General features: G+C 39.2%; 1 protein-coding gene across 2 annotated transcripts in view; it reads right to left on the bottom strand.

Moving 5' to 3' along the window:
* Positions 1 to 25,459, bottom strand: part of LOC124776478 (neither inactivation nor afterpotential protein C) — a 372,945-nt gene that overhangs the window by 4,100 nt on the left and 343,386 nt on the right. For both annotated transcript variants that reach the window (XM_047251492.1, XM_047251493.1), the window contains exons 26-27: positions 24,749 to 24,954; positions 6,784 to 6,895 (exon numbers count right to left, since the gene is read on the bottom strand). In XM_047251492.1, the coding sequence (XP_047107448.1) occupies positions 6,784 to 6,895; positions 24,749 to 24,954 (318 nt within the window). The remainder of the gene's footprint in view (positions 1 to 6,783; positions 6,896 to 24,748; positions 24,955 to 25,459) is intronic.

Raw genomic sequence — 25,459 nt, 5'->3', positions numbered from 1 at the left:
ATTGCTGCATTCATAATGTTGTAATATATATATTAGGATATAGTTAAATTTCTCATATGCTTTATGTACTTAATACACTTCTTCCCAAACACTTTTATCCAGGTGATGCGCACACTTTCTCTCAACTTCTGCTGTAATTGTTCCTGACACTTCGTCAACAAGAGCTGGCTTCGTAACTTTGTAAGTATAGTTTTAGGAAAGCATTAAATTTATCTCCTTTTTTCATCCTATAAAGTCTCTTTGAATAGTGTAACCAAGTCAGCATTTATGATTCTGTGTAATTTTACTGTGCCCTTCTTAACTAAACCTGATTGATGGGAATGCTTTATTGTTGTCATTTGAACACCATGGAGTCCGCCCCGGTAGCTGAGTGGTCAGCGTGACAGACTGTCAATCCTAAGGGCCTGGGTTCGATTCCCGGTGGGGTCGGAGATTTTCTCCGCTCAGGGACTGGGTGTTGTGTTGTCCTAATCATCATCATTTCATCCCCATTGACTCGCAGGTCGCCGAAGTGGCGTCAAATCGAAAGACCTGCACCAGGCGAACGGTCTACCCGACGGGAGGCCCCAGCCACACGACATTTCCATTTTTAACACCATGGTTAAATAAACCATTTATAATGAGGCCCACACTAGTTTCATGAAACGCAGTTGGAATTAGAAGTAAATGATCAATCACTGTTTCACTAAGTCCTTCTAGTCTTGTTGGTTATATTACTGTGAGAAAGAAACCAAACTTGGAATGTTGGACTTAGGGTAAGTTACACTTAGGGTAATTAAGTGTCCTCTATCAGAAATATCTGAATTTAAATTGATTTGAAATCTCCACATACAATAGCTTCCTAATTATTTCTACTAATTCTTATTAGAATTGATTCTAATTGCTTATTGAAAGCAACTTGCAACAGGTCTCAAAGCCACAAGTTTGGAATTATGTCTTGTGCACTTGAAGTAGTTTCATGAACATGGAGTACTGTCTATAAGTCTCAGTGTTACAGGGAACCAAACATATAGGAGCAGTTGTAAGACAAAGATAAATGATACAGAAAAACACTCTATCTACACAGTAAGGAAAATTCAGAACAACTCCACCTGTGATGAAAGTGATGGCTATGGCTTTTTGGACTCCAAAGGATGCACCTCTGTGTTAGGAGATTAGCTGTGATTGCAGACTGTGGGATACTGGTGAAGTTATAGGCAAGCAGTTCACAGACATATAACTTGAACTTCTCTTAACATACACTGGTGAGACAAATGATTCCACTGCAAGGTTGAATGATGCCTGCTGTTGTTGTAGGCACATGAATCTGCAGAAATAAATGACAGTGACAAGGGACATACTGTTATGGCCTAGCAACTGGGATCAAGCATATCAGAAATGACAAAATTGGTCAGCTGTTCAAATACTTCTGTTGTGACCATCCACTGAAAGTTGTTGAAGGATTGTGAAACCACGAGTAGATGACAAGGTGCTAGCCAATCAAGACTCATCACAGAATGTGAAGACTGGATGTTCACCAACTTGTAACAAAGCTGGTGGATTTGATCCAGCTGTTATGTTTTTTTTTTTCCATCAAAAATTTTTATTTTTTGAAAATGTCTTTGATAGTGAAACTTCCTGGCAGATTAGAACTGTGTGCCAGACTGAGACTCAAACTCAGGACCTTTGCCTTTCGTGGACAAGTGCTCTACCAACTGAGCTACCCAAGCATGACTCACGCCCCGTCCTCACAGCTTTACCTCCGCCAGTGCCTCGTCTGCTACCTTCCAGACTTTGCAGAAGCTCTCCTGCGAAACCATGCAGGACTAGCACTCCTGAATGAAAGGATATTGCGGAGACATGGCTTAGCCACAGCCTAGGGGATGTTTCCAGAATGATAGTTTCACTCTGCAGTGGAGTGTGCGCTGATATGAAACTTCCTGGCAGATTAAAACTGTGTGCTGGACCGAGACTTGAACTTGGGACCTTTGCCTTTCACGGGAAAGTGCTCTACCAACTGAAGTTTTCGCAGGAGAGCTCCTGTAAAGTTTGGAAGGTAGGAGACGAGGTACTGGTGGAGGTAAAGCTGTGAGGACGGGGCGTGAGTCATGCTTGGGTAGCTCAGTTGGTAGAGCACTTGCCTGTGAAAGGCAAAGGTCCCAAGTTCGAGTCTTGCTCTGGCACACAGTTTTAATCTTCCAGGAAGTGTCACATCAGCACACACTCCGCTGCGGAATGAAACTCTCATTCTGGATCTTTGATAGTGTTATTTTTAGTACACATGCACAGTACCTGAAAACCTCAAATATTGCCACAGGGTGTTTATGACTTAACTTTAGTCTTTATTACATTACTTTTGGCTAGCACAAGTTAATTTGCTAATTACTTAACATAAAAACTCTGCTAATTACAATCTCCAGTAATTTTAGAACCTTATTATCATTGTTAATATGTAAACATATGCCCAATAACTAACATCCTGACAAAGTAAATCAAAAATAAATATAAATAAGGAAAAAAATAATTGTACAGCTGATGTTGAAAATGTGGTAGTAACTTTTACACTCATTTTGTTTCAGAGTAGTTAGTATTCATAGGTAAAACTTTGTTACTGAAATAGAATCCCATTTTTCAACAAGCTAATCAGCATAATTTAATATAAATTATTGTTGTATCCGAAAGTCCTCAGTCAAATAAACCTTATTCTATTATTCAATTATTCAGAAATAGAAATCTTTAATTGTAACTAATGAAAGTATGGCAAGGAACAACAGCTGAATGTTTTAATTTTTGCAGACTTATAAAAGAAACATTTAAGAAGCCATTGTAGTCAGTCTCTGGAAGGTTATGAAGTGTGTGAGATTGGTGTCCACCAATAAGGGGAAATGTACTACAGATGAGTTAGCACAAATTACAGCTCATACAATGTGCCACACAAAGAAATGTCAAACAAGAAACATCTAACTTGTCCAACCCATTCACTATCAAAGAGTTGGAAGACACCATAGAAAAGAGTAAGACAGGCAAGGCAGCTGGACTAATGATATGTGTATGGAGCAGATTCATCACTTTGCAAACTTTACCAAGCAATGGATTCCACTGCTCTTCAATAACTGCCTGGAACCATGCCAAATCCCTAAAATCCAGAGGAAGACTAAAGTTGTTGCTGTTCTAAAACCTGGAAAGCAACCAATAGACCCAAAGATCTTCAGGCCAATATCACTTCTGTGCCATCTTTACAAGGTTTTTTGAAAGACTGTTATTGAACTGAACCTTAACCTGACACAGCACGTAGAAGATGGTTTTCAGCTCAGAAATATCATTGGAGCGGCCTTTGTCAATCTCTCTTCAGCCTATGACACTGTACAACATCAAATCATCCTAAGGAAGATTTACGACCTTACCATGGACTTCAGGCTTACACAAATTGTTGCCATCATGTTGCAGAATCGACATTTCTTTGTAGAATTTCAAGGCAGGCTGAGCAGATGGAGAATACAAAAGAATGGGCTCCCACAAGGCAGTTTCTTAGCACCAATGCTGTTTAATGTCTCCACACAAGAAGCTTCCTATATGCAGATGACCTGGCATTGACAACTCAGGATAAGAACTTTGAGACAGTAGAAGAAAATCTCACTGCTGCTCTGAAGATTCTCTCAGAATGTTATGAGGAAAACCATCTCAAGTCAAACCCATCAAAAACTAAAACATGTGCTTTTTATCTGAAGGACAGAGAAGCTTCTCAACAGCTGCATGTGAACTGGAATGGAAAGGAGTTGGAACACTGCAGTGCTCCAGTTTATGTTGGTATTACCCTGGACAGCTCCCTGACCTTCAAGGCACACTGCACCAACCTTAAAGCCAAGGTTCCATTGCGAAATTGCCTACTGTGCAAGGTGATTGGTTCTGGATGGGGTGCCCACCCCGAGACAGTAAGATCAACTGCCCTGGCACTCTGCTACTTCACTGCCAAATATGCCGCTCCAGTGTGGTACAATTCTGCACGTGCAAAAAACATGGACACTGCCCTTAAGGAAACCTGCAGGCTGATCACAGGCTGTCTGAATCCAATACCAATACAGAAGCAGTATACACTTGCAGGTATAGCCCCACCTGATATTATATGTGAGATAGCTGCTAGCAATGAAAGGCAAAAGGTCTGCAATAACCCAGCCCACCCCTTGCATGAACATCAGCCACCACCACCTCATCTGAAGTCCAGGAAGAATTTTCTACAGTCTTCTGTTCCAATTGATAGAGACCAAAGTATAGCCAGGGCTGAACTGCGGAAAAAAAGACATCCTGTCCATCCAGAGCAAGACATAATTGAAGAAACTCTGCCACCTGGTCACCAAGAATGATGGTGCACATGGAAGTCCTTGAACAGACTGTGCCCGAGTGTTGCAAGAATGAAGGACAACGTGAAGAAATGGGGCATCACACAATGGGGAGACACATTGTGTGAATGTGGAGATGAACAAACTACAAGCCATTTCCTGAAGTGTCATCTCTGGCCATACTCTTGTACAGGACTGGAACTGACTTTGGCTTATAGCAACATGGTCAATGTGCCAAATACTGGACACAGCTAGTGTAAATGTGTTTATTATGTAAAAATTGATTTCTTACTCCTGTGCATATTATGTAAATATTGATTTCTTACTATTGTATGTATTATGTAAATATTGATTTCTTACCCTTTTTCCCCTGTGTGTTCATTTGATTACATTTATATGTCTTTGAATTACTCATGTATATAAATATGTATATTTTTAAATCAGCACAGTCTGTGTCCTGGCACTTCTGATATGAATAAATAATAGTGACTGTTTTTAATGATTGACTGTGAACTTGCAATTAATCTCAAAACTGTTTTACCTTCAATAATGCTCTCTGCAAGTTGTGACAATAATATTGAACTGTGACCTGTGTTGTTTCCAAATTATACTTACTGTGCACATAATTTTTCATACTGATATGACTGTCACACTTCAAGGACAAAGTAATTAGGAAATATGTTAATGATGTACATGCTACACATAAAGTTTGGTTTCAGTTCTGTGTGGACTTGAATAGTCACATTATGTGACATCAACCAAGTCCAGTATGTGCATACTATTTATCTATTCATAAATTACAGAAAATAAGAATTAATTGAGCCATAAACATCAAAAAGCAATTAAAGTATTTGGACTGTAAACCTAGTGTGGACCACTTCATTAAAAATACCCTACTCCAGGCAATCACTTTTCGGCCAGATTTGATGGAGCTGCAGCTATCACAGGCATATTAGCACAGCTAAATATAATTATGTTACATACTCTGTAAAGCAGGATAGACAATGATCTGTGGCAGATATGATGACTGAATACAATGCTGGTGCAGGCAGAATTGTTTCAGAATACACAATTTAGTTTCACAGCAGATGATCCTTACATATTCCCATGTAGACCCAACAACATTTGCAGTTACAATTGCCATGGGGTTGGATAATTGATATTGAACTACAGAACAATGTAAAAATGTCATCTGGTCAGATGAATCACATTTCTTGCTACATTAGCCTGCTTGTGGTGTCCAGATATGCCACCATCCACAATGTGATGGATGCAAGTTCGTGGGGGCAGCGTTCTGTTGTGGGGAAACATTCACCTGGGCATTCATGTGACCTGTGATTGTAACCAAAGGTGCTATGGCAGCTGTAGACAGTGAACATCATTGTAGATTACCTGCACCCTTTCATGCTTGATGTCTTCTCTGACTGCAGTGACATCTTCCAGCTGAGTTGTTACCCATCTTTCATGAGTCTGGATTCATGCAACAGTGATTTGGGGAGCATCTTAGTGAACTCATTTTGATGTCTTGGCCATCAAGCTGGCCTGATTTGAACCCAATCAAATACATTTGGAACACTATTGAGTGCCAACTCTGTGTGCACAAACCAACAGGCCAAAATTACAGGAAGTGCAGACATTTGATGCTGCATACCTCCAGAAACGTAGCAAGGACTTCTCAAATCTGTGGAATGCAGAAATGCTACTGTATTGCATGTGATTAAAAAGCTGATCCAGGTGATCATACTGTTTTGACTTTTCAGTGTGTGTATTACTGATTTCAAACAACATTTTGGCAGTTGCACAAGTGAACTGATGTAATGCATTTGGGATAAGGTTAAGAATATACTTATCACAACTCTATCATATTGCTCCATTAATCTCTTCTCTTTGGATCTTAGATGAGATGCTTACATGATAAGTACTTCCAAACTGACACAGAAATTCACCAGAAATGTGACTGCAGGAGTTAAATTCGGACGTATTAAATGCATGTCTCATGGCTTGATGTATTAGTGGTATAAATGTTTTGATAAATTTGGTGACTATGAAAATAACAAATACTCAAGCATCTTCAAGTTATTTGTGAACCACACAGTAGCTTGGAAATCCTTCATTGTTACTCTGATTTTCAACAAACTGAACATGATACTTTACCTCCAGAAATAACTGTAAAGAAAAGCAACAAAAGTGAGAGCAATTGTTTTTTGAAACTAAATGTCAGCTTTAGCTTGTACACCAGTAACATTTTTAGTTTTTAGTATTTGTCATCTGTGAGTAAGATTAAATGTTAACAGATTTGTAAATACTGATTTAATTATAGATGCATAACTCTTATATTGAGCAGAGAGGAACAAATCAACATGGACCTTAACTGTACCAGTACAGAGAACCTCTTCATCCTCATAGTCAGAGAATGTCAATAATCTAACATTCATTTTAAAATAGCGATATCCTGCATGACTCTTACCTGAAAGTTGAATGGTGGCTCATCTGTGTCTTCAGCATTACTTTGCCGTCTTCCTCTCATTTCCATTTCAGCAATTGGGTTACTGCGACGTACTCCAGTTGTGTGGCCAAACCTTTAGGGGCAAATAATGAACTGAAATCTTATCTCAACCAACATTCTGCATTGGAAGTACAATGGTGAGTCATAAACATATGTTTCCTTTGGTTAATAATGGATTTAAAAGATGCAGTGTAAAGAAAGCACAAAATATCACATAAATAAAGGCTAGTGTTGTGATAGTAAATTTTTGTTTTAAGCATATAGCTGAAGTAGTTGACTTATATGAGACATAGCAGTGATTCATTCTAGGAGTTATACAACATCAACCATCAGATCTGTGACACTTTAACAGATGTGTCAGTGAGTTAATGAAAGTTTAGTTTATAGGTGAGTGTGAATGTTCAATTTGCCTGTAATAAAGAGTGACACAATGAAATGTAAAAAGCAGCCAAAAACTTCATAGAAAGGAATGAAATGGTAAGTAAGGAGGACAAATATTTCTCTATAATTGTGTATAGTTTCAAATTTTCAGAAATTTAATAGACACTGCTATTACAATATCACCACATCACATTTAGCAAGTTTTTACAATGTAAGAATACAAAAACAGGTGCCATGCAATCATACGGGTTAAAGCAATGTGTAATATGGCAAACAAGTTAGCCATTATGAATCATGTGACACCACACCCTAGTGGCTAAATTGATAGCAGATTTTGGATATATTTGAAATGTAGATTAATGATTTCTGTGTCTAAACTACATTGTCCAGAACAAAAACATCAGTAATTCTAAAAGTTAGTAGTATGTTTACTTTACACAGTCAAGTTCAAAATTATGTTGTAAACTAATACCTAAATGCATGTCTTCTTTGATTTTGAATTATCATATCAAAAAATAACTATGAAGTTTAACTATATCCTAAAAGAGTAAGCTGTGTAAACATTAGAAACAAAACGGACACTGTATTTAACAAGATGCTTAACCAAATATATTTTGTATTGTTAAATAACCTGTAAAAATCAATGTTCACATAAAAACCTGTATTTCCTAGCAATGTAAACAATGTACAAATTTGTAGCTGTCTCTGTAATCAAATGATATCCACAAAATAATGAAAACTCAAAAGTTGTAATTGTAAATGAACTTACTAAATGAATCCAACAATACTCCTTAACTTTTTTAGTTGTTGAAAACCATAAAAGCAAGATTGCAAAGACATTCATAATTGTTGTAGTCATTGATTCTCATGAAAAATTAGGTCAAAATTCGTGTCAATAAAACTTGTATTTTTGTCATGTCTTTCAAAGTTTTATGAATCTAAATTTTATTTTGTGCAATGAAATGACTGTAATAAATGACAGAAAAAGTTAATTGCAAGCTTTGTGCATCTACATTATTTGAAGACTCTATTCACACTATTAATTTTCCAGGCCAGCAATCTGCAGATAGAGACCAGAGAGCTTCATGGAGGACAATACTAAAAATCAGATGAATATATATAATTTCAGCTTAAATGTGTCTTTCACTTTGTTAAAATTAACAAAATTTGACACATACCTGTAAAAAAAGGATTTGTCACTTGCATTATAAATTTAAAATTTGAATCAATCAATAGTCACATAACAAGTGTAATATCACAAGTGGAGGAAACTATGTAGGAAACTATTGCATGTAGAATAGAAACCATTGTATTTCTGTTTATTTCATACATCTCTGCAGTGATGTGAGAATTAAATTGCAGTAACACTCCTTGATTTTCTTTTGTAAGAAAAAAACTTTGAAACCAGAGTTCAGCATTTCTGCTTTTGCTTTGCCACCCCCTTTTCTCATCACGAGTGTCTGGATACTAATTTTAGTGCCACTAGCAGCCTTTACTAACACAAGTACAATGATTTATATGTTCTGTAAATTACACACATGGGAAAAAAAAGAAGAAGATTTGCATCACTTCAGTTCCCAGAACTCCTGAAGATAGATATTAACTGTGGATATTGTATCACAGATACAGTCCTTTTGACTGTTCACAGATGTCACTAAATGTGCCCAAAAATGTAAACAACCATGCACGAGCAGTGCTGATTAGACAGAGGGGGTCAGACAGCCGATCAGTTCCAGTCATTCCACCAGGAAGGAGGTACACAGCTGGTGTTGTCTGTTGTTCAACCATGCCAAGGTGGTCAATACTGCAGTTCGATCATGTCTGCATTGTTACTTTGTGCCAGGAAGGGCTCTCAGCTAGGGAAGTGAAAGTGTCCAGGTGTCTCAGAGTGAGCTAAAGTGATGTTGTTCGGACATTGAGGAGATACAGAGAGACAGGAACTGTTGATGATATGCCTTGCTCAGGCCATCCAAAGGCTACTACTGTAGTGGATGACTGCTACTGACAGATTGTGGCTCAGAGGAACCCTGACAGCAATGCCACCATGTTGAGTAATGCTTTTTGTGCAGCCACAGGCCATTGTGTTTTGACTCAAACTGTGCACAATAGGCTGCATGATGCACAACTTCACTCCTGACGTTCATGACAAGGTCCATCTGTGCAACCATGACAATGCAGTGCAGTACCAATGGGACCAACAACATGCCACATGGGCTGCTCAGGATTGGTATCACGTTCTCTTCACCAATGAGTGTCGCATATACCTTCAACCAGACTCGTCAGAGCAGTGTTTGGAGGCAACCTGGTCAGGCTGAATGCCTTAGATGCACTGTCCAAGTGCAGCAAGGTGGAGGTTCCCTGCTGTTTTGGGGTGGCATTATGTGGGGCTGATGTATGCCGCTGGTGGTCATGCACGGTGCCATAATGGCTGTACGATATGTGAATGCCATCCTCCAGCTAATAGTGCAACCATATCACAAGCATATTGGCAAGGTATTTATTCTCATGGATGACAACTCATGCCCCCCTTGTGCACGTCTTATGAATGACTTCCTTCAGGAAAATGACATCGTTCGACTAAAGTGGCCAGCATGTTCTCCAGACTTTAACCTATCAAATATGCCTGAGAAAGATTAAAAAGGACTGTTTATGGATGACATGACCCACTAACCATTCTGAGGGATCTACATTGAATCACCGTTGAGGAGTCAGACAATCTGGACTAACAGTGCCTTGATGAACTTGTGGATAGTATGCTATGACAAATACAGGCATGCATTAATACAAGAGGACATACTAATAGGTATTAGAGGTACAGGTGTATACAGCAGTCTGGACCACCACCTATGAAGGTTTCGCTGTATGGTGGTACAACAGGCAACGTGTGCTTTTCATGAGCAATAAAAAGGGTGGAAATGATGTTTATGTTGATCTCTATTTCAATTTTCTGTACAAGTTCCAAAGCTCTCGGAACCAAGGTGATGCATAACTTTTTTGATGTATGTAGATTAAAGAAAACACTAGTGTCACATCTCAGTAGGGAACCTGAAACTTTTGGAACAGTACAGGAGCACGTAGAGGAACTATTGCTCAAGTTTAAATGAGTAATTGACTACACACTGGATAACAGAACAGTTCATGATGGAAAGGGTACTTCATGGTATACAGTCACTGTAAAGAAACTTCTAAAGAAACAGACACTACTGCATAATAGGAATGAAACAAAACATAGGGCTCTAGATGGAAAGAGATACTGAATGAAATATGTTTGGAGGTCAAGAGAGCAATGCATGAAGACTTCAATGACTACTGCAACAGAATATTGTCAAATGATGTTTCTCAAAACCCAAACAATTTCTGGTCATACACAAAGGCTGTTAGTGGCACCAAAGGTAGAGCCAATCACTCAGGAGGAGACAGAAATGAAATTGAGGGTGGCAAAGCAAAAACAGAAATGCTTAACTTCATTTCCAAATGATCCTTTATGAATAAAAACAGGAAAACTGCCCTAATTTAATTCTTGTACTACTGCAAAGATGAGTGAGATAACGAAATAAGTGTTAGTGTCCGTAGCAATGACAAAAAGTTGAAATCATTGAAACTAAACGAAGTTCCAGAGCCAGATGGTATCTGTCCGAGACTCTATGCTGAATTTCCAGATGAGACAGCCCCATTTTTAACTACACAGAAGCACCAAAGAAACTGGTATAGGCATGCATATTCAAATATAGAGATATGTAAACAGGCAGAAGATGGCGCTGTGGTCTGCAACATCTACGTAAGATGACAAGTGCCTGGCATAGTTGTTATATGTATTACTGCTGCTACAATGGCAGTTTGTCAAGATTTAAGTGAGTTTGAACATGGAATTACAGTCAACACGTGAGCAATGGGAGACAGTATCTCCAAGGTAGAGATGAAGTGGGGATTTTCCCATACGACCATTTCATGAGTGTACTGTGAATATCAGGAATCCAGTAAAACATCAAATCTCTAACATCGCTGTGGCTGGAAAAAGATCCTGGAAGAAAGGCACCAACAACAACTGAAGAGAATCATTCAACATGAGAGAAGTACAACCCTACTGCAAATCGCTGCATATTTCAATGCTGGGCCATCAACAAGTGTCAGTGTGAGAACCATTCAACAAAACATCATTGATAGGGGCTTTTGGGGTTGGAAGCCCACTTATTTACGCTTGGTGACTGCACAGCACAAAGCTTTATGCCTCACCTGGGCCAATCAGCACTGACGTTGGACTGTTGATCACCGGAAATATGATGCATGGTTGGCTGAGTCTAATTTCAAATTTTATTGAGTGGATGGACATGTATGGGTATGGAGACAACTTTTCAAATCCATGGACCTTGCATGTCAGCAGGGTACTGTTCAAGGTGCTGGAGGCTCTGTAATGGTGTGGGGCATGTGCAGTTGGACTGACATGTGTCCTCTGATATGTATAGATGTGACGCTGATAGATGACACATGCATAAGCATCCTGTCTGATCACCTGCATCCATTCATGTCCACTGTGCATTCTGACAAATTTGGGCAGTTACAGCAGGACAATGCGACACCCCACATGTCCAGAATTGCTACAGATTAGTTCCAGGGACACTCTCCTGAGTTTAAACACTTCCACTGGCCACCAAACTCCCCAGACATGAACATTATTGAGCATATCTGGGATGCCTTGCAACTTGCAGTTCAGAAGAGATCTCCACACCCTTGTACTATTATGGATTTATGGACAGTCCTGCCGGATTTGTGATGTCAGTTCCCTCCAGCACAACTTCAGGCATTAGTTGAGTCCATGCCAACTTGTGTTGCAGCACTTCTGCATGCTTGTGGGGGCCATACATGATATTAGGCAGGCGTACCAGTTTCTTTGGCTCTTCAGTGTATAGTCTGTTGTAGATCCCGTGCCCAGTTGTTGGAAGACATCCCAGGTCAGCCTACCCACAGGAACAGAGGCAGAAGTGTTCTGCTGAACTACAGTCCAATGTCCTTGGCATTCAATTGCTATAGATTCTAAGAAAATATTGTGTGTTCAACCGTAATGAGGTATCTCAAACAGAGTGATCTCCTTCATGCCATACAGCAGGGTTCAAAAAATATCAACAATGTGAAACCCAACTGACATTTTTCTCACATGACATACTGAGAACTTTGGACCAAGGCATTCAGGTACATTCAGTATTTCTAAATTTCTGAAAAGCATTTGAGTCAGCACCGCATTTATGTGTATTATCAAAAGTATGTGACTGGACTTAGGATTTTATGGCAGAGAGGATGCAGCAGGATATCATGGATTGAGAGTCATTGACAGATGTAGAAGTAACTTTGGTAGTGTCACAAGGAAGTATGTTGGGATTTTTCCTCTTCATGTTGTATACTAATACCCTTGTGGACAGTATCAGCAGCAACCAGACTTTTTACAGATAATGCAGTTATCTATAATGAAGTACTGTCTAAAAGTAGCTGCAAAAATATTCAGTCAGATCTTCATAAAATTTCAAAGGGGTGCAAAAATTAGCAATTTGCTTTAAATGTTCAGAAACATAAAATTGTGCACTTTACAAAACAAAAGACTGTTGTATCCTATGACTAGAATATCAGTGAGTCAACAATGGAATCAGTAAACTCATACAAATTCCCCAGTTTAACACTCTATAGGGATATGAAATGGAATGATCATGTAGTCATGGCTAAGGCAGGTGGCAGACTTTGGTTTATTTGTAGAATACTGATGAAATTTAATCAATCTAATAGGAGACTGCTTACAAATTGCTCGACACATTCTAGAATATTGTTTAAGTATGTAGCACCCATACCAGAGAGGGCTACCAGGGGATATTGAATATATATAGAGAAGGGCAACATGAATGTTCATAGGTTTGCTTGGCCCATGGGAGAGTGTAACAGAGATGCTGAAGAGACTGAACTGGCAGTTGCATGAAGGTGGATGCTTCGTGTATTGCCCCTCTTAGTAGCCAAACATTTTTCATTCAAAATACACAAATATCAAGACAGTTCTTGATAAGATTTAAAAGTGGTGGAATATGGGAACCTGTGTTAAATATATTACTGTGGAATTCACAAATGTAGAAAAGTAGTATACTATGACTACAATAACAGTGAACCACAGTTGGAATCAGTCAACTAATACAAATACCTGGGTGTAATAATTTTTGGAATATGAAGTGGAATGATCACAAAATATCAGTTTTTAATGTCACCACATGGTGAACCTCGAACAAAGCAGATAGATCCTTTCCAGCTATCATGTTTTTCTTCCTCTCAAAATTATTATTATTATTATTATTATTATTGGTATTATTATATCTCTGGTACCACACGCCGCGGAATTTGAATCCCCGCCAGACATCACGGACATCGAAGATCCCTAGAGGTCTCTCCACCATCGAGCCGTAAGCTGTGGCGGCGTGCGCCTCCTGGCCCGCTTTTAGTGTGAGGGCTCCACAGTGGAACACATGGTTCCAGCGGCCAATAGTGGCGCCCCCAATAGTGTACTTAAGTGCCTGCCTCTCGCTCAGCCAGCCAGTCTAATCTTCCATACGTCTGTTAACACATCGCCTCTCGTTAGACCGCTTACTTACTTGTTCTGTGTACAAGTGGACATGTTTGTTAGGTTTCCTTATGACTGTTGTTCAATCTTGTTGTTGTTCATTCTGTCCTTCGTTGGTTGTGTCTGCACTCTCCCATTGTGTTGTTGTTCGCAGGCCTCTCTGCGGGTCCCGCAGTGCTTTCTGTCTTTTCAACCCCGTGACCGTCCCAGTCGCAGTTGCAACATTATCTTCAATGTTGTCATTTATGTGGAAGATGCACAGTACATAAAAATCTCAAATATGGACTTAGGGCTTATCCAACTTAGTTTTGTTATCTATTACGTTCCTTTGGTTATCAGGAGTATAATTAGCCATTTAGTTTGTCTGAAGCCTGTTAATTACAAAATATCTGGAATTTCAGATTCCAACACCATTGTTCATATGTAAACCTATAACTTATTACTAACTTCATGGCAAAATAGGTGAAAAAACTATATAATTAAGTAAAATATCACTACAACCAGTGATGAAAATAAGTTAGCAACACTTGCATTCATTTAATTTCAGATAATTAAGATATGTCCCTAAAACATCATTACTGAAATAGACTCACATATTTGTCTAAACTAACCAGCATAATTCTACAGGATGTTTTACTGTATCTGAAAGTACATGTTGAAATGAATCTTTAATTGTAATTTATTAAATTCCAAGTGAACAACAATACATAAATCATTGTGAAATTATAAAAGAGACAAATTGGAAGTCAGCTAAATTCAGTCTGTGGATAGCTTAGAAACATTTTTAGGTTAGAGAATTCCCTCCCTAGGCCTGACAAGATGCCTCCTGAGATGCGGCAAGGTAGAAGTAGGCAAAATGCAACAGGAAAAACAATATTAATGTGCTAATAGTAAACTGCAGGAGCGTCTATAGAAAGGTCCCAGAACTGCCCTCATCAATAAACTGTCACAATGCCCACATAGTACTAGGGACAGAAAGTTGGCTGAAACCAGACGTAAACAGTAATGAAATCCTAAACTCAGATTGGAATGTATACCGCAGAGACAGGTTGGACAGTGAAGGGGGAGCCGTGTTTATAGCGATAAGAAGTGCAATAGTATCAAAGGAAATTGACAGAGATCCGAAATGTGAAATAATTTGGGTGAAGGTCATGGTTAAAGCAAGCTCAGACATGGTAATTGAATGTCTCTATAGGCCCCCTGGATCAGCAGCTGTTGTGGCTGAGCACCTGAAGGATAATTTGGAAAATATTTTGAGTAGATTTCCCCACCATGTTATAGTTCTGGGTGGAGATTTTAATTTGCCGGATATAGACTGGGAGACTCAAACGTTCATAACGGGTGGCAGGGACAAAGACTCCAGTGAAATTTTTTAAGTGCTTCATCTGAAAACTACCTTGAGCAATTAAACAGAGAACCAACTCGTGGCAATAACATATTAGACCTTCTGGTGACAAACAGACCTGAACTATTTGAAACAGTTAATGCAGAACAGGGAATCAGCGATCATAAAGCGGTTACTGCATCGATGATTTCAGCCGTAAATAGAAATATTAAAAAAGGTAAGAAGATTTTTCTGTTTAGTAAAAGTGACAAAAAGCAAATTTCAGAGTACCTGATGGCTCAACACAAAAGTTTTGTCTCAAGTAGAGATAGTGTTGAGGATCAGTGGACAAAGTTCGAAACCATCGTACAATATGTGTTAGATGAGTATGTTCCAAGCAAGATCGTAAGAGATGGAAAAGAGCCGCCATGGTACAACAACCGAGTTAGAAAACTGCTGCGGAACAAAGGGCACTTCACAGCAAACATAAACATAGCCAAAGCCTTGCAGACAAACAAAAATTACGCAAAGTGAAATGTAATGTGAGGAGGGCTATGCGAGAGGCAGTCAATGAATTCGAGAGTAAAGTTCTATGGACTGACTTGGCAGAAAATCCTAAGAAATTTTGGTCTTATGTCAAAGCGGTAGGTGGATCAAATCAAAATGTCCAGACACTCTGTGACCAAAATGGTACTGAAACAGAGGATGACATGAAATACTAAATGTCTTTTTCCAAAGCTGTTTCACATAGGAAAACTGCGCTGTAGTTCCTTCTCTAGATTGTCACACAGATGACAAAATGGTAGATATCAAAATAGACAACAGAGAGATAGAGCAACAATTGAAAACGCTCAAAAGAGGAAAGGCCGCTGGACCTGATGGGATACCAGTTCAATTTTACACAGAGTACACGAAGGAACTTGCCCCCCTTCTTGCAGCGGTGTACCGAAGGTCTCTAGAAGAGTGTAGCGTTCCAAAGGATTGGAAAGGGGCACAGGTCATCCCTGTTTTCAAGAAGGGACATTGAACAGATGTGCAGAACTGTAGACATATATCTCTAACGTCGATCAGTTGTAGAATTTTGGAACACGTATTACGTTCGAGAATAATGACTTTTCTGGAGACTACAAATCTACTCTGTAGGAATCAGTATGGGTTTCGAAAAAGATGATCGTGTGAAACCCAGCTCGCGCTATTCATCCACGAGACCCAGAGAGCCATAGACAAGGGTTCCCAGGTAGATGCCGTGTTTCTTGACTTCCGCAAGGCGTTCGATACAGTTCCCCACAGTCGTTTAATGAACAAAGTAAGAGCATATGGACTGTCAGACTAATTGTGTGATTGGATTGAAGAGTTCCTAGATAACAGAACACAGCATGTCAATGGAGAGAAGTCTTCCGAAGTAAGAGTGATTTCAGGTGTGCCGCAGGGGAGTGTCGTAGGACTGTTGCTATTCACAATATACATAAATGACCTTTTGGATGAAATCGGAAGTTCACTGAGTCTTTTTGCAGATGATGCTGTGGTATATCGAGAGGTTGTAACAATGGAAAATTGTACTGAAATGCAGGAGGATCTGCAGCGAATTGATGCATGGTGCAGGGAATGGCAATTGAATCTCAATGTAGACAAGTGTAACGTGCTGCGAATACATAGAAAGAAAGATCCCTTATCATTTAGCTACAATATAGCAGGTCAGCAACTGGAAGCAGTTAATGCCATAAATTATCTGGGTGTACGCATTAGGAGTGATTTAAAATGGAGTGATCATATAAAGTTGATCGTTGGTAAAGCAGATGCCAGACTGAGATTCATTGGAAGAATCCTAAGGAAATGCAATCTGAAAACAAAGGAAGTAGGTTACAGTAAGCTTGTTTGCCCGCTACTTGAATACTGCTCAGCAGTGTGGGATCCGTACCAGATAGGGTTGATAGAAGAGACAGAGAAGATCCAACGGAGACCAGCGCGCTTCGTTACAGGATCATTTAGTAATCACAAAAGTGTTACGGAGTTGATAGATAAACTTCAGTGGAAGACTCTGCAGGAGAGATGCTCAGTAGCTCAGTACAGGCTTTTGTTGAAGTTTTGAGAACATACCTTCACCGAAGAGTCAAGCAGTATATTGCTCCCTCCTACATATATCTCGCGAAGAGACCATGAGGATAAAATCAGAGAGATTAGAGCCCACACAGAAGCATACAGACAATCCATCTTTCCACAAACAATACTAGACTGGAATAGAAGGGAGATCTGATAGAGGTACTCAGGGTAACCTCCGCCACACACCGTCAGGTGGCTTGCGGAGTATGGATGTAGATGTAGATGTAGATGTAGATGCAAGATCTATGTCTGCCAATATGGGGCAGTGTGGGAGATCTTTCAATAATTTAGTGACTTTTTAAAATGATTAATTGAATGTGGAGTGTGTGATTATGGGCTGTGTTAAACTTCAATAATACTTACTGTAACAATAGGATCAGACTGTATACTGTATTTTTTCCAAATGAACAGCATTAATTAGTGTGCTCATTACGTTCATTCTAATATGAATATGTGTTTGGGAAGACAGTGGTATGAGTGACTGATACAGTGACTGTCTTAATGATTTACCCACCACATGGAAGTAACTGTGTTTAATTACAATAGTGTTAGGTTACTGCACTCAATGAGTTATATTATAGGACATCAGCTGAGTGTAGCATGTGGCTATCCATTTATCTGTACTGTAATTATAACAGATGAGATTCAATCTGGCCATAAACAGCAGTTCATTCAACATCAAAGTGCAAGTAAAGTGTTTGAACTGCATTTTTTCAGTGTTCACTGCACCACCAACTTTTCATACAGGTTTGAAAGAGGCACAGCTACCCAGAATATGTTTCTATAGGTAATGGGCAGGCTACAACCGTTTCAGTTATACAGTCATAATAAAATGCAAAGACATGACTGGAGCATTATTAGTTGTGATATTATTTCACTCTCTCTTTTATTTTTAATTAATTAATTATTTAATTTTTTTAATAAATGAAGATTCTTACAGATTAACATATTGATCTCTGGCATTCAGTATGTTTTGATAGGTGGATGCATCTGTTTGTTCTAGAATTAGGCAACATATTGTTATTATGAAGAAGCACATATCATCCTTCAAATAAACAAGGTAATTGTGTTGAAGTTTTATGTATTAATTATAAATACAATGGATCACAAACTAAATGGTTTGATTCCATTCCATTATCAGAGATGCAGCAACAGTAGATAAACGATTACAAGGAGTGAACATTTTAACAACTTAAATGAAATCCTATAGCCCTGAATTTTTAGCACCAGGAATGATCAGAGCCAGACCAGATGTTTTATGCAAAGTGGAAAGGGACGCTATTGAAGTTCAATTGCTTTTATGCAGAACAGGAAACCAGAACCCTCAACAATGTGGAATATAAGAAGTTATAGGTAAAGCAGCTGGCAGACTTCATTTCATTGGTAGGATACTGGGAAAATTGTGTCAACTTTACAAAGGAGACTGCTTACAAAACTCTTGAGAGTCTCAGAGGTGTTGACAGTTTATAGAGACTAAATCTGTATCCCAAAGACCAGGGCAGGGCCGACCACATGTGACTTCACAAGAGAATGTTATTTGGCTGTAAGGGCACGATAATACTGCCTTAGTACTGCATGGCAACTGGCATGTTAGCTCGCAGCATCCACTGGATGTGTCATATTGAGACAAACAATGTGCAGAAGGCATTGGCAGAGTGGCCTTTATTGTCAGAGACCTGTTGTATGTCTACCTCTGACAAATCTTCACAGAAGTGAACATCTAGTGTGGAGTCATCAACATGCCACCTGACTGGATGGTTGAAGAGCGGGGCAGTGTTTTTTTCACAGGTGAGTCCCAATTTAGTTTGGATAGTGATTCTTGATGAACTCACCTCTGGAGGGAAAGTGGAGCACAATTTTGGGAGCCAAGCATTGTGGAAAGAGACTGATATTGAAAAGGATCCCTAATGGATTATGTTTACCACACGAACCCCTCTCTATGAAATTATATGGGTGAATCAGCAGAGTTTAGCTGCTGTCAGGTATCAGACAAGATCTTGGATCCCCATCTGTGGTTGTTGTGAGGTGCTGTGGACCCAGTCTTCCTACTGATGGATGATAATGCCAACCTCATAGAGCAAGGGTGGTTGGTGTGTTCTTGGAAATGGCAGATATTGCATGCATGGTGTGTCCTGCACACTCTCCCAGTTTGAAACCTATGGAGCATGTTTGTGATGCACTAGCGTGATGGTTTGTATCATGTCAGCATCCACCATCCTCTCTCCAAGACTGCAAGTAGTCCTGCAGGAAGAATGTCTCAAGAATTGCCTCAAGATGATGCCGATGACATCATTCACAGCATATCCCATTGTTGTCAGGCCAGTATTACTGCCGGAGGTGGTGACATCCCATACTGAGCACATTAACCAGTTATTGGAATGTATGTAGAAATCCATTAAGTAAGAAAAAATGAAGAAAATTTTTGTCTACCATTATGCATGTTGCAGTTGTTTACATTCTGTATTTTTTACAAAGTTTCTGCTTTACTGTCACCTGTTTATACTGTTTTGTGGCAACAATATTTGTGTTTGTTGCTTCAATTTTGGACACAAGTGTATATGTAAGTTTTTGATCTATAGAATTAGGATAAATTTGTGCTCTTGGTGTTTCAGTCAATTGTGATTAGAGGGGGCAGCAGTGCCTGGGAGACATTAAAAAAAAATACTTGGTTGGATATCTTACATCAACATGGCAATATACATCTGTAAACTGGGATAAGTAATAAAGTCTTGAGACTCAAGTCTAGCAGTGAGTCCAGCTTAGCATAAGTTTATGGATAAGTAACTACAGTAACTAAAAATGGTGGAAACTAACGCTCAAGTCCGAGATAATGTCACTTACAATCAGATGCAATGGAAGACAAATGATGAATGTGGTGATGTCTCATGAGAAGAGGAGGGAGGGGAAAAGTGCAAATAATAGTATGATAAAGACATGGGCTCAATGTGACATATACCACAAGAAAAGGGAAAAGGATTTTAAAATGAGGTAACAAATGGGAACTATTTAAGATTGTTACATGATTGTAACAAGCAGTGCATTTGACCAGTAATATGTACAATTTACACTGAGGTGTCAAAAGTCTAGGATTCTTCCTAATATAATGTTATGCCTCCTTTTGCCTGGCACAGTGCAGCAATTGGATGTGGCTCAACAAGTCACTGGAAGTCCCCTGCAGAAATATTGAGCCATCCTGCCTCTATAGCTGTCCATAACTGTGAAAGTATTGTTGGTGCAGGATTTTGTGCATGAATTGGTCTCTCAGTTTTATCCCATAAATGTTCAGTCGGAGTCATGCTGGATGATCCAGGTGGCCAAATTATTCACTCAAATTGTCCAGAATGTTCTTCAAACCACCCATGAATGATTGTGGCCTGGTGAAATGGTGCACTGTTATCCATAAAAATTCCATCATTGTTTGAGAACATGATGTCCATGAATGCATGCAAATGGTCTCCAAGTAGCTGAACACAACCATTTCCTCCATGATCAGTTCATCCCACGTAAACATAGTCACACCATTATGGAACCACCACCAGATCGCCCAGTGCCTTGTTGACATCTTTGGTCTGTGGCTTTGTGGGGTCTGCAACATATTCAAACCCTATCATCAGTTCTTACCAACTGAAATTGGTACTCACCTGACCAGGTCATGTTTTCCAGTCATCTAGGGTGCAACTGATATGGTCACGAGCTCAGGAGAGGCACTACAGGTGATGTCACGCTGCTGACAAAGGCACTTGTGTCAGTCGTCTGCTGACATATCCCATTAATGCCAAATTTTGCCACACTGTCTTAATGAATACGTTTGTCATATGCCCCACATTGATTTCTGCTGTTATTTTGTGTAATGCTGCTTGTCTGTTACCACTGACAATTCTATGCAAACACCATTGCTCTTAGTCATTAAGTGAAGAATGTCAGAAACTGTGTTCTCCATGGTGAGAGGTAATGCCTGAAATTTCGTATTATCAGCACACCTTTTACACAGTGGATTTTGGAATATTAAATTCCCTAACAATTTCCAAAATGGAATGTCTCATGTGCCTAGTCCCAACTACCATCCCCCATTCAAAGGCTGTTAGTTCCTGTAGTGTGGCCATAACTAAATTGGAAACCTTTATCACCTGAGTATAAATGACAGCTCCTCTAGTGCACTGTCCTTTTATATCTTGTGTATGTGATACTGCCACCACCTGTATGTATGCGTTTTGCTGTCCCATGACTTTTATCACCTCAGTTTAATGGTCCACTTACACTGCAGAACTCCGGGAGCAGACACAGAATTGTAGTCCATGCAATAAATTCAGGATGATTTTAAGATTCAGTTTGTGTCAAGCCAGCAGTTTTAAACTAGAGGCTTTTAGCTGATAGAAGGGAGGATGCCAGAAACATGGAACTTTATAGTGATTGTTCAGAGATTTTATCTGCTCTACTATGGCTTGAAAAAGATAGTCCAGTTAGAAGCAAATGTATTCTTTTTTTATGAGGAGACCTTCCAATTTTACTGTAGTATTTTCATTTCATAATAACAGTGCAGTATCAAAGTTTGACTTATCACTTTATACAATAAAATATTTAAATTCTCAGTGAAGCCAATGGGTCACTGAAAGTAACAAATATAAGAAATTAATTTCCAAGTCAGTTTTTAATTTTCTGCAGGCTGTTTTTTAAGGAAATATTTGTATGCTAGAACCAAAGAAATGACTGTTATTTAAGAATTGCCTTAACCAAAGATGCATTTTATCAGTATGACTTTATTATGAACTGTAATTAAAATTGCTGTTAGAGACAGAGAAACTCACTTTTAGCTGTAAAATGATGATTTATGTTTAATAGCTACATTAAGTTATTTTGTCAAGAAAACTGTAAAAAAGTAAAAATAATTAATTTATATTTACTGAGCAAAAAGAAAAGATATATTCCTCCCCTACCCCATGCCCAATGAGTCATAGACCTTGCTAAGGTGGGATGGTTTACAAGCCTCAATGATACACATAAATATGCTGTAGGTGCAGCCAAACTGGGGGCATACTAAAACTGTTATTTTTCCAAGGGCATACAGCTCTACTGTATGACTAAATGACTATGACATCCTCTTGGGTAAAATGTTCTGGGTATAAAATGGATCCCATTGGGATCTCCAGGCAGGGACTACTCAGGAGGATGTTGTTATCAGGAAAAACAAAACTGGAATTCTGCAGATCAAAGCATGGAATGTTAGATCCCTTAATTAGGTAGGGATGTGGGGAATTTAGAACGGGAAACTGATAGGTTTAAGTTAGATTTAGTGGGAATTAGCAAAGTGGAGTGGCAAGAAGAACAAGACTTCTGATCAGGTGAGCACAAGACAATAAATACAAAATCAAATAGAGGTAATGCGGGTAAGCTACCATGAAAAGAATAGTGGATGCATTATCATAGCTGAGTTAGACATGAAGCCAAACTCCACCATGTTAGCACAAGTTTAAATACTGACTGACTCCACAGCTGATGAAATGATTGGAAGAATGCATGATGATCATACAATGAAGGCTTACATGAGCAGATATCTTAGCTGCTGGCGAGTCTTTTGGGTTGTATGGCTGTGGCCCATGAAACTTTTCCGCTCCTAACATTTTGTCCAGAGCTGCACTGGACATCCTCAGAGATGCCCCTAGTTCCACTGAGTCTTGCTGTCTCAGTGGAACCAGGAGCACCTCTGAAGATCTCCAGCACAGCTCTGGATGAAACATTAGGAATCAAATAGTTTCATGGGCCACAGCCACACAACCAGGAAGACTCACCAGCTGCCAATGTATGATGAGATAAAAGACATTATTCAGGTAGTTAAGGGAAAAGAAAATTTGATTGTGATGGGGGCCTGGAATTTGATAGTAGAAAAAGGAAGAGAAAGAACATGAACTGGGGAAAAGAAATGAAAAAGAAGCAGCCTGGTAGAATTTTGCACAAATAATAATTTTATCATACTTTACAAGAAGAACAACAAAAAAGTAAAAGATATGTAATGGGATGTGGTTGACACACATAATATAAATTTAAACATTATAAAGTCTTTGCTGAAGGTATATGTGTGTAGCATAGCCCTGCACTGAAGTGAAACATGGGCAATAAACAGTTCAGACAAGAAGAGAATAGACGCTTTTGAAATGTGGTGCTACAAAAAAATTGCTAAAGATTAGGTGGGAAAATCGAGTAATTACTGGGAGTTGTTGAACTGAATGGAGGTGAAAAGAAGTTTATGGTGCAACTTGACTAAAAGAAGTGATCAGTTGATTGGACACATACTGAGGCATCAAGGTATTGTCAGTTTGGTAATGAAGGAAATATGGGGGATAAAAACTGTAGAGGGAGACCAAAGCATGAATAGAGTAAGCAAGTTCAGTTGGATGTAGGTTGGGGTATTAATGTAAACATGAAGAAAAATGGTTCTAATGGCTCTGAGCACTGTAGACATGAAGAGGCTTGCAGTCTAGACTAGCATGGAGAGTTGTGTCATACCAGAGTTCAGACTAAAGACAATAGCAAAATAATGTATTACCCTTTGAAGAAAATTTTAATGAATAGCCCTGTGTTCAAGCAAGTTGTGTATAGAGACAACTTTTATACTAGAATATAAAACACAGTATACTGTAAAACAGGTGCTTGTCTCACATTCTTTAAAAGATGGCATGGATACATGTGGAATACCAAGACTTATAGGAGTCATGTAATTCTATTTACATTCTTGATAATAGCTAAGAATTTTTTTCTAGCATTGCAGAATATCAGTTATCATAGTAATTATATATAAAAACAAAGATGAGGTGACTTACCGAACGAAAGCGCTGGCAGGTCGATAGACACACAAACAAACACAAAACATACACACAAAATTCAAGCTTTCACAACAAACTGTTGCCTCATCAGGAAAGAGGGAAGGAGAGGAAAAGACGAAAGGAAGTGGGTTTTAAGGGTGAGGGTAAGGAGTCATTCCAATCCCGGGAGTGGAAAGACTTACCTTAGGGGGAAAAAAGGACAGGTATACACTCGCACACACACACACACACACACACACACATATCCATCCACACATACAGACACAAGCAGACATGTCTGCTTGTGTCTGTATACACTCGCACACACACACATATCCATCCACACATACTAACACAAGCAGACATGTCTGCTTGTGTCTGTATGTGTGGATGGATATGTGTGTGTGTGGGAGTGTATACCTGTCCTTTTTTCCCCCTAAGGTAAGTCTTTCCACTCCCGGGATTGGAATGATTCCTTACCCTCACCCTTAAAACCCACTTCCTTTCGTCTTTCCCTCTCCTTCCCTCTTTCTTGATGAGGCAACAGTTTGTTGCGAAAGCTTGAATTTTGTGTGTATGTTTTGTGTTTGTTTGTGTGTCTATCGACCTGCCAGCGCTTTTGTTCGGTAAGTCACCTCATCTTTGTTTTTATTTAATTTTTCCCACGTGGAATGTTTCCCTCTATTATATAGTTATCATAGTAATATAGAAAAAATTACATATATTCATTAGTACCTTTCATTTGTAGGAGAACTTGAAGTTTGGTTCCAACTTTGGCTTGACACAATGTTGTTCTCAGCATCATATGAAGGTGCCTCATTATCATTATAAGAAGACTGACTGAATGTTGGAGATGGTGGCTTTGGTGCGAATCTTTTTGGAGTTGTGATTGTCTTTTGGTATGGTCTGGGCTGATCAAACATGATGCCTCTGTTTGGTTTCTTGAAAAATAAAAGACAAGGAGTTTTTATTTTCAATAAATGATAAACATATCTGTGCCACATTATTAAAAAAAGAAAAAAATGAGTTATATATCTAAAAACAAAGATGATGTGACTTACCAAATGAAAGTGCTGGCAGGTCGACAGACACACAAACAAACACAAACATACACACAAAATTCAAGCTTTCGCAACAAACTGTTGCCTCATCAGGAAAGAGGGAAGGAGAGGGGAAGACGAAAGGAAGTGGGTTTTAAAGGAGAGGGTAAGGAGTCATTCCAATCCCGGGAGCGGAAAGACTTACCTTAGGGGGAAAAAAGGACAGGTATACACTCGCACACACGCACATATCCATCCACACATGTGTGGATGGATATGTGCGTGTGTGCGAGTGTATACCTGTCCTTTTTTCCCCCTAAGGTAAGTCTTTCCGCTCCCGGGATTGGAATGACTCCTTACCCTCTCCTTTAAAACCCACTTCCTTTCGTCTTCCCCTCTCCTTCCC

The sequence above is a fragment of the Schistocerca piceifrons genome, chromosome 2 (assembly GCF_021461385.2).
Source record: "Schistocerca piceifrons isolate TAMUIC-IGC-003096 chromosome 2, iqSchPice1.1, whole genome shotgun sequence".
In the NCBI taxonomy this organism is placed as follows: Eukaryota; Metazoa; Arthropoda; class Insecta; order Orthoptera; family Acrididae; genus Schistocerca; species Schistocerca piceifrons.
This window is presented reverse-complemented; position numbering and strand designations above follow the sequence as displayed.